This window comes from Tasmannia lanceolata, unplaced genomic scaffold (assembly GCF_043159265.1).
Source record: "Tasmannia lanceolata isolate RefF3 unplaced genomic scaffold, GAP_Taslan_0.1 ptg000018l, whole genome shotgun sequence".
Taxonomy (NCBI): domain Eukaryota; kingdom Viridiplantae; phylum Streptophyta; class Magnoliopsida; order Canellales; family Winteraceae; genus Tasmannia; species Tasmannia lanceolata.
The window spans coordinates 8,339,688-8,356,409 of record NW_027518695.1 but is presented as its reverse complement, the minus strand read 5'-3'; the positions used below and the strand labels follow the sequence as shown (position 1 = coordinate 8,356,409).

Genomic DNA, 16,722 nt, shown 5'->3' with positions numbered 1-16,722 from the left:
GAAAGTTAGAAATGACAGGTCAATGATATAGTGATGCACTAGTTTCTAGTTAAGACACTAATGAGCTCAATATAGAAAGTTAGAAATTAGGTGCATAATTGTAGATAGAACACTACCGAGAGTGCAAGTGGCATTCTGTAATTTAAAAGTCTAAAACCGTAAATATTACTAAATTTTGAAAAAAAAAAAAAAAAAACTTAGCAGAAAATGGTAGGGGTTACAATTCGGGTTGGGTTGCCCGATACCCCAACCCGACCCGACCCAATTTTCAGTCGGGTTATAAATTCCCAACCCGCAACCCAACCCACCCAAAAATTGGATTGAACCCATTGGGTTTGGGTTGAACCCGACATGAGTTGCACCCCTAGTTCGGTCGCATCCCATGCGAAATGAGATGTCAACTGAATCCCTTCTTTTTTACATACCACTCGACCTTGCATGAGTGTGATCTACTTAGTTCATTCAATATTCAAAAGAATTCTAAAAAACCCGAGGCCGTGGTGCCTTAAGAAGCATCACTTTTGCAGTTTTGCTTGCTGGGGACCGTGAAGGAAAGGATTGACGCCGCTGAGTAAATCATTAACAGAATCTCTCTAGTGTTAATCCCATCCTAATTATTTGCTCTTTCTCAGAAATAGTAGAAAAGCTTCCTAGTATTCCTTCAAATTGTATATAATCATAAAAAAAATAACATAAAAACTGTCTTCATTTCATATGGCTTTGTTGTTTTTTCCTACTTGGCTTTTCTCTTTTGTTGAAACTCCAATTCTTTATAAAGAAACCATCACCATAGGTCATCAAGTGAGTTCAACAATATTTTGTGAATGCCATTTATCAATAATAAGATGCAAAGATAGGTGTAGTGTATAGAGGAGGCCCAGTCTCGGGAATGAGCCGACACTCAGAACAAGCTTGGCATGTAAATAGGAGGCAAAGATACAAATTTGAGAAAACTAGAATATTATTGAATGGATGGATGCATATATGAGTAAAATACAAATGACCATTCCAAAAAAAGAAGAAGAGTAAAATACAAATGTTGCAGATCCACAACACAAATCTAACTTCGCATTACATTACAAGCTTACAACACAAACTTAAAAAAAAATTTACTTATTTTTTCACAGATATACATGAAAGTTATCACACATATGGGTATTCCATAGAAAGCATCACACTAGTGAAATGTATATTTTTCAAGATGTATACCAGTAATTAGTGAGATAAGAGGAACCTTCACCGAGTGGTGAGGCCCTATTTCTTCTCTCCTTGGATCCTAAAACCAAGATATACGTCTCTAATTGCATTCATTTCCTTTGCAACATCTCCCATATTCATTCGTTCTCTTGGCAATTCTGCATAACACAGAACTCCAATCCTCACAATAGATGCTAAACTCTCTTGTAATCAACTTTTCTTATCTGTGTTGTTTCTAAAGCTGGTGGTAGCTATTTCTTCCTCGTCTCCTAAAAGAAGTAGTGGGTCAACAGCCTCCATCAGTCGTTCAAACGAAGCCATCTTAGCAAATTTGTGAAGGGTTAGTCCATCCATAAACATGTCATCTGTGGGGCTCTTTCCAGTGAATATCTCCAATAAAAGAATCCCAAAACTATACACATCTCCTGCCATGGACACATGACTACCTGTCCCATATTCTGCAGTTTCACACATCTCTTAAGCGTGTGAAAATGAAGCCCTGATTTTTAAAAAGAAAAAGGGAAATTTTACTTGATAAAATGAGAAACAATTGAATGATCTCTAAAAACCTTGGTAGCATGGAAATAGTTTGGTATTGAGAGAAACATTTATGCCCTGGTCGTTTCATATTGTCACAACCAATGGTGAGGGCCCCAACTGATTATTGGCCCAAAATTAAGCTAATAAAGATTAAACACAATGGAAAACCTTTGACCATTCATGCAATGGAAACACCATGGAGTCGCCATGTCCGAATACTTTCTCATCTAAAATAATAGTCCATGCTTTACGAAGGGTAAAATAGGTAGTAAAATATTTCAGGTCACTATTGATTTTTGTAAGGGCAGTGATAAATTCACCCTCTAAATTCCTCCATTCACCCCTTTAAACTGTGACAGCCAAGTGGATTACTCCCTGAGGTAAGCAGTCGGTAATCCTTAGACATATTTTAAAGTTAAAAGTTCTTCTTATAATCCTCATGCACCCACACTCCTTGCTAAAACCGTGCATTGTAAAATTAATGGAGGAACAAATCTCTTTTTCATTATATACACAATTCATCCATATTGGCTTGTATTGTGAGTTGGATGCATTGTTTCGATCAAGTGTTATGGACTGGTAAAGAGATGAAGGAATGTGGCAGTTACATTTTTTTTTTTTTTTTTTTTTGTGAATGTTTGAGTTTCATGGTCTTAAAAGAGGATGGAAAAAAGATTCTAGTTGGAAGGATTACGTGGTTGCGAGAAAGTGTTGAGTTTTCTTGTGTTAAGATGCATTTTATTTGAGTGAAATTTTAACGGGCTTCAAGTTTTTGTTGGAATTTGTAGATGTTTGTTGTTTTGTGAGAAGTCGTGGTGATGTTCTAGGGTAGTTATTATGTATTGAAAATGGAGAAGCAAGAGAGAAGAAGTTGTAGAGATATAGAAAGAAGATGAATGCCAAGTCTGTTGTAAGTGTTATAATATATAAAAGTTTATGTTTTGGTGTTTATCTACATGGGCTTTTGACCAGGTATCTTCTCCCTAGCTCCCTTACCTTGTTCTTATGAATTACAACGCTGCATAATCGATCCATTCAATCTGGCCCAACAAAGTGTAAAGAACATATATGAAATATCAATTGCCTCTACCTTCGAAGGTAATCCACTTGCCCATCACCGTTTAGAGGGGAAAATGAGGAAATTTAGGGGCTGAATTTACCAGCTACTTTTAGTAATTACCCAAATTTGCTGGTTTTTCACGAAGAAATTTTAATAAGGGGGTTTTGCTAATTTTCCTTATATTTTATGTATTTTTTACCCCAAAATATCTCAATTATTTTTATAATACAAAAGAGTTTATGGAGTCTTTGAATAATTATCTCACCATATTTTTTCCAATTCCAAATTTTGTAAGTATTTACATTACTCCCATATAGAAATAGTTTCATGGATACACAAATATTTATATATTTTTAAGGTGACTTGATGATCTTCATACGCAAGTCTACGTTTTGCATTACGTGGATAAAACTCTTATCTTTGAGATTTTTAGAGTAATGTTTACATTTTGACAAATGTACAACTATTTATCAATTGATTATTTTGGTTGGAAGTTGTGACCCTGCCCATTTTGAGTTTTTAGATTTGATTTTGTGTCCAAAACTAACTATTGGGCTCAAAACTAAATGCAATTTAGAGTCCAATAATCAATTTTAGAATCAAATCAATTCCTCAAGTCCAAAATCTTTAGGTTTGTCGTACTACCGTGCCATTTTAAATTATGAAATATAAATACTCATCTGAAAGTAAAAAAGGTGAAGAAAACTGTTGATAATATTACCTGGAGCGATGTAACCAACAGTTCCCTTTAACCTAGCCGTGCTGCTTTGACCTTCAGAGGAGTTACGAACGTTCCTTGAATGGAAACTGGCCAACCCAAAATCACCTACATGGGCATTCATGTCTTCATCAAGAAGAATGTTGCTTGGCTTTACATCACAATGAGCGATCGGTGTATGACAGTGATGGTGAAGATAATCCAACGCAGAAGCAATGTTGATTGCTATGTTTAGTCTCTTAATGAAGCTCAAACTATTCAACTGATGTTTCCCATGTACGTTTGAATGCAACCACTTCTCTAGACTCCCATTCGGCATGAACTCAAATACGAGAGCTTTGAAATCATTACCTTCAAAATCCGTACTTGAGCAAGAAGTTATGATCTTGACAAGATTTCGATGACGAGTGTTTTTCAATGCTGCGCATTCAGCCATGAAACTCTTGGAAGCTTGACGTAATTGAAGGTTGAGGACCTTCACAGCAACAACATTCTTATCGCGCCCAAGAATTCCCTTATATACCGATCCATAACTTCCTTCACCTATCAAATTGGCTGGAGAGAAAGCATCGGTTGCTTTATAGAGCTCTACGTAAGAAACCTTTAAGTGTCGACCCTCAGTAGAAGTCGCAGAAGATGGATTCTCCCGTGAATATCTTATCCAATAAAGAAAGGCAATGACACAGAACAAGAAGATCAAACATAAAGCTGAACTTATTGTCGGGATGATTACTCCAGAAACAAGAGATTTTCCTTGTTTGTCATTAGCTAAAATGGGGCATGCAGGTAATTGTAATTCCGGGATTCCGCCGCAAAGATTGACATTTCCAGCGATTGAAATAGCACTTGCATTTCTAAAGACACCTTGTTTTGGTACTTCACCTTCGAAATTATTGAAAGACAAGTTAAGATATTTCAAAAATTGGAACCTCTCTAGATATTTTGGAATCTTCCCTGAGAAGTTATTGTTTGAAAGATCCAGAGCTTCAACTGCTGTTAAAGAAGTGAAAACAGGAGGAATAGTTCCATCAAAGATGTTACCTTGCATATAAAGTCCTACCAAGCCCCTACAGTTTCCAAGGGCGGTTGGAATTTCACCTGATAATTTGTTCTTAGAAACATCGAGTATCCCTAAATTTTCTAACATGCCCACTTCCAAAGGGAGGGGTCCAGTCAAGAAATTTAGAGATAAGTTGAGTAATATTGATAGGGAAGAAAGGCTGATAACTTGTTTTGGTATAGTTCCATGAAGGCTATTTTGAGCAAACGACAATAATATAATATTTTGATAGTTGCCAAGGGTTGAAGGTATGCTTCCTTGCAGGTTGTTTTGTTCTAACCAGAGTTCACTTAATTGGGTAATATTGCCGATGGAGGATGGGATTTGCCCCGACAACATATTTGAGCTCAAGTTGAACTGCTGCAATCTCCAAAGTTTCCCAATTGAATCAGGAATCGTACCCGTGATGTAGTTGAATTCCAAACCCAATGCCTGTAGATTGAAGAGATTCCCAATCTCACTAGGTATGTTTCCAACAATTTGATTTTCTCCCATTGAGAGCGTACTCAATTGAGTCGAAAGATTGACTATGGATCTGGGCAATACTCCTCCAAAATGATTTGTGTGTACCCCCAACTTTTTTAGATGACTACAATTGGTCAAAGAAGTGATAAAGCCCAAGTCATCATCTCTCCCAGTTCCCAATTGATTACCCCATATTCCAAGTCGATCCAAATCCTTTAGACTTCCAAGATTTGAAGGCACCGATCCACTAAAGTAGTTATGTGCTAACACAAGTATTTTCAGCTGTGTAGCGTTGGATAATGACTCTGGAAAGTGTCCTGTAAATTGATTGTATGCTAAAAATATATTTTGCAGATTAGGAAGAGAGAGTCCTATGTCATTTGGAAGGGTCCCATATAGTTTGTTTTCATATATGGTAATTGTCTCAATAGACGAGAGGTTATAAAGAGAGGGAGGAACCACACCTGATAGATTATTTGTAGAAAAACCAAAGTATTTCAAGCTCTCGATTTGGGTGATGGAATCAGGGATGCTTCCCTCCAAATGATTTCTACTTAGAGAAAGACGGGTGAGAGATGAAAGGTTCCCCAAAGAAGGTGGGATTTGTTCAGTAATATCATTAACATCTAGATTCAACCATTGGAGCTTCGAAAGAGTGCTAAGTTCGTCAGGAACTTTCCCTGTCAGTTCATTGTACTCCAAATCAATAACTAGGAGATCCCTACAACTGGTGAGATTGGCTAGAACATCCCCTCCAAGGCTATTGTGGCTCATATTAAGATATCGTAGTCTGAATAGAAGACCGATTTCTTGTGATATTTGGCCGTTGAAGCTATTTTCTTGGAGGTGTATTTCCCTGACGAAGGTGAGGTTGGATATGGAGGGAGACAAAGAGCCCTCCAATTCCTGCTTACTAAGGTCCAATACAGTGACCCTATGATGTATGTGACTGCATGTGACTCCTTTCCACTCGCAGAAATGAAGAGTATGATTCCATGAATTCAAGGCTCCAAGAGGATCGATTTTTATATCAGCCTTGAATGCGAGCAAAGCCATTCGATCAGTTTCGTTTCCTAGTACAGAGGCAGTTGAGGAGGTGCAAAAGATGAGATTTGCAGAGAGAATGAATGACCAAAACACACAAAGAGAACACGGTAACTCCATCTGTGCTGGTGCTCTTCTTGCCGAGAGAATGCACGGTTTCGTACTCAGAATTTCATTTCATTTTCCCCCTCCTTATTCATATATAGAAATAAATGGACATGCAGTTCCTCAATCCCTATCAGTTGTCACTTGAGCTGTCGTGTGAGCCAGGGCAAATAGTGTTGATATTTGTGATATGTTGTCATGCATAAATTGGAGGATGTTGAGGAGAGAAAAATCTGAGGGAGTCTAAATGCTTGAAAATTGACCCTTTATTTGGCAAATATATGTAATTGGCACAAACTGTTGGGGGGTTCCACGGACAGCAAAATAGTCCCACATCGGAAAAGTATAACGATGTGGATGGGCTTATAAGGGAATGGGTTCCCTGCCCTTAACAGCTAGCTTTTGAGGGCGAGTTCTACCCGGGTCCCAACACAAACTTTGTTGGATTTAAGCACATTCTTTTATTAGGAAAATGAATGTTTTGAGCAAATAACCCCGCTAAATGGGTTCCAAACGAATGGGCTTGTTTGGAAGGGGTTAAAAAAAAAAAAAAAAAAGCTTGGTGAAATTTTATTTTCAATGGAAAATGTTCTCGAATGGAAAAGGGATTCAGGGGTCTAGCAAGTTCACAATTGTCTATGAAACTATAAAAAAAAAATTGCGGATTTTGGAAAATTTTTCCATCAAATATGAGTAAGCAAATGTTGGAAAACTCATTTTCCATGGAAAAAGAAAATCCAAGATAAAATACCCCCACATCCCAAAGTTCATCAAGTGACCCTCTGTTCTGGGCATCTGTGGACTATGCAGATTGGTGTCACTCTCATCTTTAATGGAAGACATCGGAATGCATTATGACATGTCATCTTGACTTTATCACAGATATAGACTGAAAGGTTTGCCAAAGGACAAAGTTTATTTGGACCCTCCCTCAGCTTCCATCTACTTCATTAATTTCATCCTGGATTTACTTGTTTGCTCAGGGTGTTCGTGTGAGATTCACAGCAACTGCATGATTATCTCATTTATTATATTTTGACCTAATTTTGGGCATGTTCTCCACAGGGATAGATATCCTTGGATGGGTTTTTCTAGAGATTAGCCATCCTGCTTGGATAATTCTATCTCGAAGTCTCTTTGTTGGCCATCAATATTCAACAAACGCCCACCCTGATCTCACCTTTATGGTTAGTAGGGGTGCAACTTGGGTCTGGTCGGATTGAACTTTTGCTAAAAATGAATTGAAATCAACCTGAACCCCGACCCAATTTTATGATAAAAGCTCAATTAACCCGAATTGTCAAGAATCGACCAGAGTTGCATCCCTAGTTGATGCAATGTGTTAGCACATGCACCCTTAACCTAGTTCTTTGGTTTGTTCAAGGAATTTTACTTATGTAGAGAAGACAGGGTGAGGCCCATATAAATGAGGACCATAGATATGGAGAGGCCCATCTAAAATAACTCACAAATAAAATAAGGAGAGAGAGAGAGAGAGAGAGAGAGAGAGAGAGAGAGAGAGAGAGAGAGAGAGAGAGAGAGAGAGAGCTCTCCCTCTCAAGTCCGACGATCTTACTGCTGGTGTCTGAGTTCTGCTCCATTGTTCAGCACTCTCCTTCCGTTACCGAAGTGAAAGTAAGAGAGGAATCGGATGCATTCGGGATGGTCGGGTTTCTCTGATTCCGGTCGGATCGGTCTGTATATTAGGTATGCATCGTCTTGTCCATCTTTGTATCTACTTAGGGAGAAATTATATGATGGGTGGCCGTGAAAACACGTGAAGTCTAAAAAAAGTAGGTACGGCCCACTTTTTTTGATGATCCAAACCGTTCATCTGTTTGGGCACAACTTAAATAGGTTGTGCCTAAAAATTCATTTACATAGGATGATCCTAGCCCTCCGATCTGTAGAAGACTCCATAAATGATTTTTGGAAATCTCCATTTTCAGATCATTTCAGATCGGAGGGTTAGGTTCATCCTATAGAAATGATTTTTGGGGTACTACCTATCTACGTTGTGCGCAAACATATGAACGGCTTGGATTATCAAAAAAAGTGGGCCGTACCTACTTTTTTAGACTTCACGTGTTTTCACGGCCACCCATCATATAAATTCTCCTAATTAAGGATTTCTTTTACTTGTCATTGTTTTTATGATTTTCTTTTGTTATCCCTCCATATTTTTAGATCTGTAGAGAGGGCTGCTTTAGTAATTTCATTCCGATGTTTATACAACTCTGTTTTCTGTGGTTCTTTATTTTATTTTATTTTTCATTATTTTCTACGTTTTTTAAAGACTTTGCTTACTTGTCAGCCTCCTATTTGCGTCTCACCTTGAGAGAAAAAAAGATCTCTGCCAGATATTTTAGAGATTTTCTTTCGATATTTTCTCTCTCTTTCTCTCTCGATATTTTCATTTTACCATATAATACACATAGGTTTTACAAATGCTAATTTCACACGTGTGTTTGGCATACCGTTTGAAATAGCATTTAAAACGCCGTTTTGCAAAACGGTGTTTTGGTTCAAAACGGAATTTTGCCAAACAGCGTTTTCATGTTTGGTTCGCCAGATCAAATCGACATTTTAAACGGCAAATGGAGGTATTGTGTGTTTGGTTGCAAATGCATCAAAACGGAGTTTTAGTGGTAAAATGACCAAAAATGGCATTGTTTGGTTGGCCTCAATGTAACTCAACTACTCTCTCATTAGGTTCAATATTAAAAGGTCATTAGGATCTCATTCAAACACTATGTGTATTAAAAGGTCATTATGACATGGAGCGTCGTTGCCAAAAAAAAAGAAGAGGCTATACCTTTGGGGTTCTTCTCCTTCTTCTTCTTAACGGCCGGATTTGATGGATGAGTGGAGGCGCTGAGGCAGTGAGGCAGACGAGTGAGTTTGTTTGCAAAGTAGATGAAGAAAGTAAGAAACTAGGGTTTCTTTTAATTCTTTTGTCTTTAAAAAATCAAAATTAAAAGATCATATAATGATATCAGCAGCCCCATTGTTTTGAATTAAATATTAACAATTTAACAAATTTGTGTCCCCAAGAATGATATTAATACCCCCACTTTTTGGTATTTGACGTAACGCATAGAGTCGCACGCATAAATGTAAAAATGGGTTTTGGTGAGGGCAAACACGTAAAAACCCACAGCTCAAAAACTCCGTTCAAAACGGCGTTTTGCAAACACACCTCCCCCCTCCATTTGCAAAAAGCCGTTTTGAGGGTTCAAAACGGTGTTTCAAACGGTGGCTGCGCACCCAAACACTCCCAAACCGCCGTTTGGCCTCAAAACGGTATTTCAAACGCCAAATGGTGTTTTAAACGGTACGCCAAACAAGCACTAAGTCTAAACAATTCTACCTAAGAGACTTCCAGCAAATGACACTTTTGCCCGTTCCTAAAGACTTCTGCTTCTTTACAAATGTACACTCTAGTTAGGGCATAACCCAAATACCGATCAATGTATATAAAATAAATGAATAAGACAAATAAACATCTCAGAATCTTTTTTTTTTTTTGTATTAGTGAATCTTTATTACCACGACTAAGATAGTCATTGATCAAAGATCAAATACAAGATCTCAGTCATGGCCTACAGATTCTGTAGGTAATGTTTTTGGCTGACAAAAGTCTTTGAAAAACACTCTTTTGTCAATGAGTTAGGTTCACCAATTTTGGAGGGATTCACTAGTATCACATGCTCTCTGGCCCATGCTAAACTGAGTCTTAAATGATATTTTAATTTAAAAATATTTTTACTTTTAATATAAAAAATATGAAGTTGACTCAAAATACAATTGTTAGGTAAAAAGTTTTTTTTTTTATTATTCAAAAGGCACTTGTTTTACATGAAAGGGTGTTTTCATAAATTTTTATTTTCTATGAAAGATTGAAAGGAGACTAAGGATCTCATTTCAAATAATAATTTTAATTTTCTATAAAAGAAGACTTAGAATCTCATTTCAAATAATCATTTAGAATTGTCTAGGATTTCTAATATATGTTGTGTCATGCCTCGTCCCCTTCGTTCCATCAAAGTGTGGGTACACCAGTTTGCTATTGAACATGGAAAACAGACCTAGATACACAAGTTGAGGGCATTGTAATCTCAAGACCTTATTTTCATGTAGCCAAATGCATAAGTGGGAAAATGAAAGTTTTTAAGATAAAGCCATAATTTGCTTGCCTTGCCCAATTTTCTTATATTCTATCTTATTTTTCATTATTTCATTATGTATCCTATCTTTAATCAGTTTGCATCTCCATGATTTGATCATTCATATAGTACAAAGTTGGGCCAACATGTCCACTATTTTCCAAGTCCTCGTCGCCATAAAGTCTATAATTGGACTCGATCACAAGCAACAAAAAAGCACAACACAATGACTAGTTGTTTTTTTATTTGATTGATAACTTTTATAGATTTATATTTGTGGCTAACCCAATTCCTTATTCAACTCCAGTGGGACCTATCATGGATTGGCCATAACCCAAAAATCACATAGAATAAGTATTCAACCAGCTGGCTTTCTCGTAAAGAATTCTAACCCACTCTATAATCATCATATACCTTTCAAATATATGGATAAGACCTATTAATCAGTTGATTTTTTGGCAGTGGTCTGTCTTACAGTAGAGCTCACAAGATAAGGTCCTGTTCGTTTAAGATTATGACAACCGATTGTGAGTGTGGAGCCAATTATTGGACTCAAAATTCTGTCTTATTTGATTTAAAGTGCATTCTATAGAGGAACGCCATGGCCTTCATTCAAAGGTACTGCCTAGCTGAGAGAGAGAGAGAGAGAGAGAGAGAGAGAGAGAGAGAGAGAGAGAGAGAGAGAGAGTCTTGCACGTAAGCTCTTATTAGAGAGCATTGTCTTTCACATAAGCTCGCATTTAATGTAAGACCCTTTTTTCCACTTAAGCTCTACCCGCAAGAAAACTCTCATTCAAAAGGTAGATAAAATGATTTCTTTTTGGGGTTGGGCCTATACCCCAATGGTTGAGGCTTTTATCTCAACCTTGAGGTCGCAGGTTCGACACCAGCTTACCTACCAGAAAAGGAATGACTTGTTTATAATAAAAGAAGAGTTAATAATAAAAGAGGTAAACACAATATGCAATAATAAAATCGAATGTCACACTTGACACAACACAAAAACGTGTCCACACAGCCAAATTAAGTCTAACACTTATAGCAGTACATTTAAAAGTGTCCAAAGGAGTGTCGACATAGGTGGACATGCGTGTCGTGTCGGACACGGCAGGACACGTGTGTCGGCAATAAATTCGAAGTGTAGACTAAATCATAGCATATGTATAACTCAATAAGTGGCAGGTATTTTTTGGACCCTTCAATTTTCATAAGATTCGTTTTCTTTTCATGGACCCTTATGTCTTGGTGACAAAAAAGTCTTATGTCTTAAGGATAACTATAAAAAAGTGCCCTTGGGTAAAACTTTTCAACAACAAACCCCAAAATTTTTAGATAAATATCAAAATCACTGGTCATTTTCATAAAATTATTCTACTTTTCTTACCCTTAGTAACAATAAAGACCCAAAATATAGAAGCCAATAAGATTAAACAATATTGGAATACCCTTTGATAAAATAGAAATGTTACTATTTTTTTATAATACAGTCACCGGAATATCCATTTCTCAAATAGTGAAGCTAAAGTTTACACTAACGCAAGATTTCCAAACAAGTAGAGGAAGAACAAACACCAACAAGATGTACTCTAATATATGATAAAAGAACAATACTACAAGATTGTTTAAAGATCAGAACAATCGAAAAAAAATTTCAAACTCAACTCAACTCAATTCAACAAAGCCTTTGTCCCAAACTAGTTGGGGTCGGCTAAATGAATCCTTTAGAAAAATTTAATGAAGAAGGTGAAAAAAAAACCTTATGGATAAAATTGGACAGGTTGGCTCTTTGCTTCAAATCACAAGCTTGCATACAATGGAGCTTAAATAAAGGTTGTTGAAAATCTCTACAAAAATCGTCCAGGTAAATGGATACAGGATTAGCCAATGAAAAATAGAGTAAATGCCTTACAGAAGTGGCGGTGGGTATAAAAAAGTGGAGACTTAATTGTTTAGTGAAGTAGTAGTGGCTTTAGAGTTTCAAGTAGTCTGGATTTGAAATAGGAAGGAAGTGGAAAGATTGAGGAAAAGATGGAGCAAATATATGGGACACACATGTGCAAGCTAAGCAAACAAAATGCCCTTGGATACAAGAATTACATTTTTATCCTCACTACATCTTTCAAAACTAAAATAAAATAAAACTGAACTGAACAAAATTAACTTCCAAAAAATACGCCTTAAAATTTAACAAGATTTGCCTTTGTCTAGTGTTCCACTAGTACTTTGGTCCTTTGCCACCACTGTGTTTGAATGAACATGTCATTGATCTATACCTTAATCAAATTATCATATCAAGGTGAGGCCAAAGCCAATATGCCATACTAGTGTTGGTCCACAAAAACATTGAACATCATCCCCAGGAAGTGCCCCATGTACGGTGTGTTTGTTAACGAAAAAAAAGGCAATATAATTTTTCACCACTAGCAACCCTGTTTGTTAAACAACTATGTATCGATTCACTAATTTTCCAGTAGCCACAAGCCACTGACGAAAGCACTTTTGGAAACAATATTTGGATGTGGGCCCAGATTTGTTTGCAATATATTTGGGAAATATATTCTAGTTTTATTTTTTTGATGGCGTGGTAACCAGAAAATGCTTAGTCTTCTTGTGTCAAGGTGCATTTTATTCCAGTAAACATCGCAGAATTATCGGTTGCTTACCTCCTATGGCAATTCACTTAGGCAGCACCGTGTAGAGGGGCAGATGGTGAAATTTAGGGGGCGAATTTATCCTGGCCTTTTTAGTGATTACCCAAATTTTGGTGGTTTTTTCATAGAAAAATTTCATTCAAGAGGGTTTTAATAATTTTCCTTTTATGTTCCTAATTTTTCTTTTCAAAATTTCTCAATTATTTTAACATTACCAAATACTTCATTAATTATTTGAATAATTCTCTCAATTGATTTTTTCCAAATTCAAACTTTGTAACTATTTGCATAACTTGCAAATAGAAATTGTTGTCATAGATACCAAAAAAGTTGCATATTTGTTAGGTTTACACCAATGGTCGTCATATGCAAGTCTACTTAGCACTCCTATCATTGAAATTTTTCGAATTATGCGTGCAGTTTGACAAATGCACAACCACTTATCAACTGATTAATTATTTTGTCTGAAAGCTATGGTCCTGTTCATTTTGGATTTCAAAATTAATTTTAGTCCAAAGATGATTATTGGACTCAAAATTAAACACAATATTAAGTCCAATAATCAACTTTGGACAAAAAATCAAAATCTCAAAATAAAAAACATTTAGGGATATTTGTTTATTAAATTGCTTTTTTAAATATGATTCAGATACTCACGAAAAAGTAAAAAAGAAGAGAAAAAACTAGTAAAGCTATTACCTGAGCGATGTACCCAATAGTTCCCTTTAACCCAATCGTGCTGCTTTGATCTTTAGAGTAGGTACGAACAATCCTTGAATGGAACCTTGCTAACCCAAAATCACCCAAGCAGGTATTCATGTCATCATGAAGAAGAATGTTGCTTGGCTTTAGATCGCAGTGAGTGATCAGTGTATGGCAATGATGGTGAAGATAATCCCACGCAGAAGCCACATCAATTGCTATGTTTAGTCTCTTTATAAGGTTTAAATTGTTCAATTATGTTGTCCATTCATGTTTGGATGCAACCACTTCTCTAGACTTCCATTCGGCATAAACTCAAACACGAGAGCTTTGAAATCATTTCCCCTAAAATCAATACTTGAGCAAGAAGTAATGATCTTGACAAGATTTCAGTGATGAATGTTTCTCAATGCTTCGTATTCAGCAATGAAACTCTTGGAGGCTCTACGTAATTGAAGGTTTAGGACCTTCACAGCAACAACATTCTCATCGGGCCCCAGAATCCCCTTATATACTGATCCATAGGTTCCTGCACCTATCAAATTGACTGAAGAGAACCCATCTGTTGCTTTAAAGAGCTCTGCGTAAGAAACCTTTAAATGCCGACCCTCCATAGAGGATGTGGTAGATGGTTTTTTCTTTGAATTTCTTATCCAATAAAGAGTGGCAATGACACACAACAAGAAAATCAAACATAAAGCCGAACTTATTGGGATGATCACTCTAGAAGCAAGAGATTTTCCTTGTTTCTCATTACTTAGGATCGGGCAATCGGGTAAATTTAATTCTGGGATACCACCACAAAGCTTGTCATTTCTGATATCCGAAATTACACTTGCATTTCTAAACACACCTTGGTTTGTTACTTCACCCTCGAGATTATTGAAAGACAAGTTAAGATATTTCAAAAGGTGAAACCTCTCTAGGTATTTTGGAATCTTCCCAGAGAACTTATTGTTTGAAAGATCAAGAATTTCAATAGCGGTTAAAGAACTTAAAGGAGGAGGAATAGTTCCTTCAAATATGTTCCCTTGCACATAAAGTTCTGTCAAGCTCCGACAGTTTCCAAGAGTAGTTGAAATTTCACCTAACAATTTGTTCTAAATAACGTCCAGTATCCCTAAATTTTCTAACTTATCCACTTCCAAAGGGATGGGTCCAGTTAATGAATTTTGAGATAAGTTAGAGTAATATTGATAGGGAAGAAATGTTGATAACTTGTTTTGGTATCGTCCCAGTCCAGTTAATGAATTTTGAGATAAGTTAGAGTTATATTGATATGGAAGAAATGTTGATAACTTGTTTTGGTATCGTCCCATGAAGATTATTTTGAGCATGTTAAAATATGTGGGATCCAACGGTTGGATTGGGTTAAGATCTCACCGTTGGATCATCTTGGAGGTAGATTGGGTATGTGGCTAAATGAAGCAACTAGATAAATTAGCCAAGTGGATTAGAAGAGGCAAGCAAGAGAGATTAGGAAAGTAGATTTGATTAGGTTAGATTAGAATATTCTTGTGTTATCTCTTTCCATTTGTCTTGATTTATTTCTATGTTTATTATGTAAGTGCTCTATAAAAGCACCAAATAGATTCTCTTTGTAAGCATCCAAGATTAATATAATTTTCTATTATTTTACAGAGCAAGCGACATAAATAGAAGATTTTGACAATTTCCAATGGTTGAAGTCATGCTTCCTTGCAGGTTGTTATTGTCTATCCAAATTATACTTAATTGGGTTATATTGCCGATGGAGGATGAGATATTCCCTGACAATCTATTATTGGCCAAGGCTAACTGGTGCAATCTCCGAAGTTTCCCAATTGAAGTGGGAATTGTACCTGTGATGAAGTTGGAGTCCATCCCTAATAACTCTATGTTGAAGAGATTGCCAATGTCATTAGGGATGCTTCCAAAAATTTGGTTTTCTCCAATAGAAAGCCATACCAGGTGAGTGGAGAGATTGACTATGGATCTGGGCAATACTCCTCCTAAATGATTTATGCCCGATTGCAAAACGTTTAGATGACTACAATTGGTCAATGATGTGATAAATCCTAAGTCATCATGTTTGCCCGTTCCCAGTTGATTACCCCATATTAAAAGCCGTTTCAAATCCTTTAGGGTTCCAAGATTTGTAGGCACTAATCCGCTGAAATAGTTTTCTGATAAAGCAAGTAATTTAAGTCTTGAAGCATTGGATATTGACTCGAATGCATTCGTCCTATAAATTGATTGCCTCCTAAGGATATAGCTTGAAGATAAGGGTATCAATTTTGGATCGGGCTCAGAAGCTCGCTCGAGCTCAGCTTGGTAAAAGCTCGGCTCGAATCCTTACCGAGCAGAGCTGAGCTAGTTGGCTAGGCTCGGCACGGCTCATTAAGGCTCGTTAAGGATTTAATATACTGAAATATATATTATATGTTAATATATACACTAAAAGGGTTGTCTAGGGAGTTAAAGGAGGAGGCAAAATATGTCACTTCTTTTTTGGAACTCCATTTGTTACTTGGACCACCCCCTGAGGTGTAAAAAGAGTAGTCAAATTACACTAGATAGGGGTGTCCAGGGAAGTTGAGGGGTGTGAATATATCATTGCCCTTAATATAACCCGAGCTCGGTAAGGCTCGCGAGCCTGGCCGAGCCGAGCCCGAGCCGAGCTTTTGAGCTTAACGAGCCGAGCTGGGCCAAGCTCAGCTCGTCTCGGCTCGTTTACACCCCTACTTGGAGATTAGGAAGAGAGAGTCCTATGTCAGGGGGGAGCCTCCCAGTTATCCGTCATGAAAATAGACATACTAGATGCGAGGTTATAAAGAGAGGGAGGAACCCGTACCTGTCAATTTATTTAAAGAAAAACGAAGGTCTTTCAAGCTCTCAATTTGGGTTATGGTATCAGTGATGCTTCCCTCTAAATGATTTCTAGTTAGAGTAAGCACGATGAGAGATGAAAGGTTCCCCAACGAAGGTGGGATTTGTCCTGTAATATCATTGACATCCAGATTTAACCGTTGGAG

General features: G+C 37.0%; 1 protein-coding gene and 1 long non-coding RNA gene across 3 annotated transcripts; one reads left to right on the top strand and one right to left on the bottom strand.

The window, feature by feature from the left end:
* Positions 1-983: 983 nt before the first annotated feature.
* On the bottom strand, positions 984-6,265 carry LOC143851970 (LRR receptor-like serine/threonine-protein kinase EFR). Of its 2 annotated transcripts, none has more exons than XM_077361485.1 (2): positions 3,519-6,265; positions 984-1,655 (listed from the first exon to the last, which is right to left on the bottom strand). In XM_077361485.1, exons 1-2 carry the CDS (start codon positions 6,202-6,204, stop codon positions 1,408-1,410), a joined length of 2,934 nt encoding a protein of 977 aa, XP_077217600.1. In that variant the 5' UTR covers positions 6,205-6,265; the 3' UTR covers positions 984-1,407. The 2 variants fall into 2 exon arrangements, with proteins under 2 accessions (XP_077217600.1, XP_077217601.1); XM_077361486.1 differs by having other exon boundaries at positions 1,403-1,696.
* A 948-nt stretch (positions 6,266-7,213) lies between these two features.
* Positions 7,214-15,922, top strand: LOC143851147 (uncharacterized). Its single transcript, XR_013236224.1, has 2 exons — positions 7,214-7,896; positions 15,350-15,922. It is a non-coding gene; the product is annotated as an uncharacterized LOC143851147 (long non-coding RNA).
* The last annotated feature ends 800 nt before the right edge of the window (positions 15,923-16,722 follow it).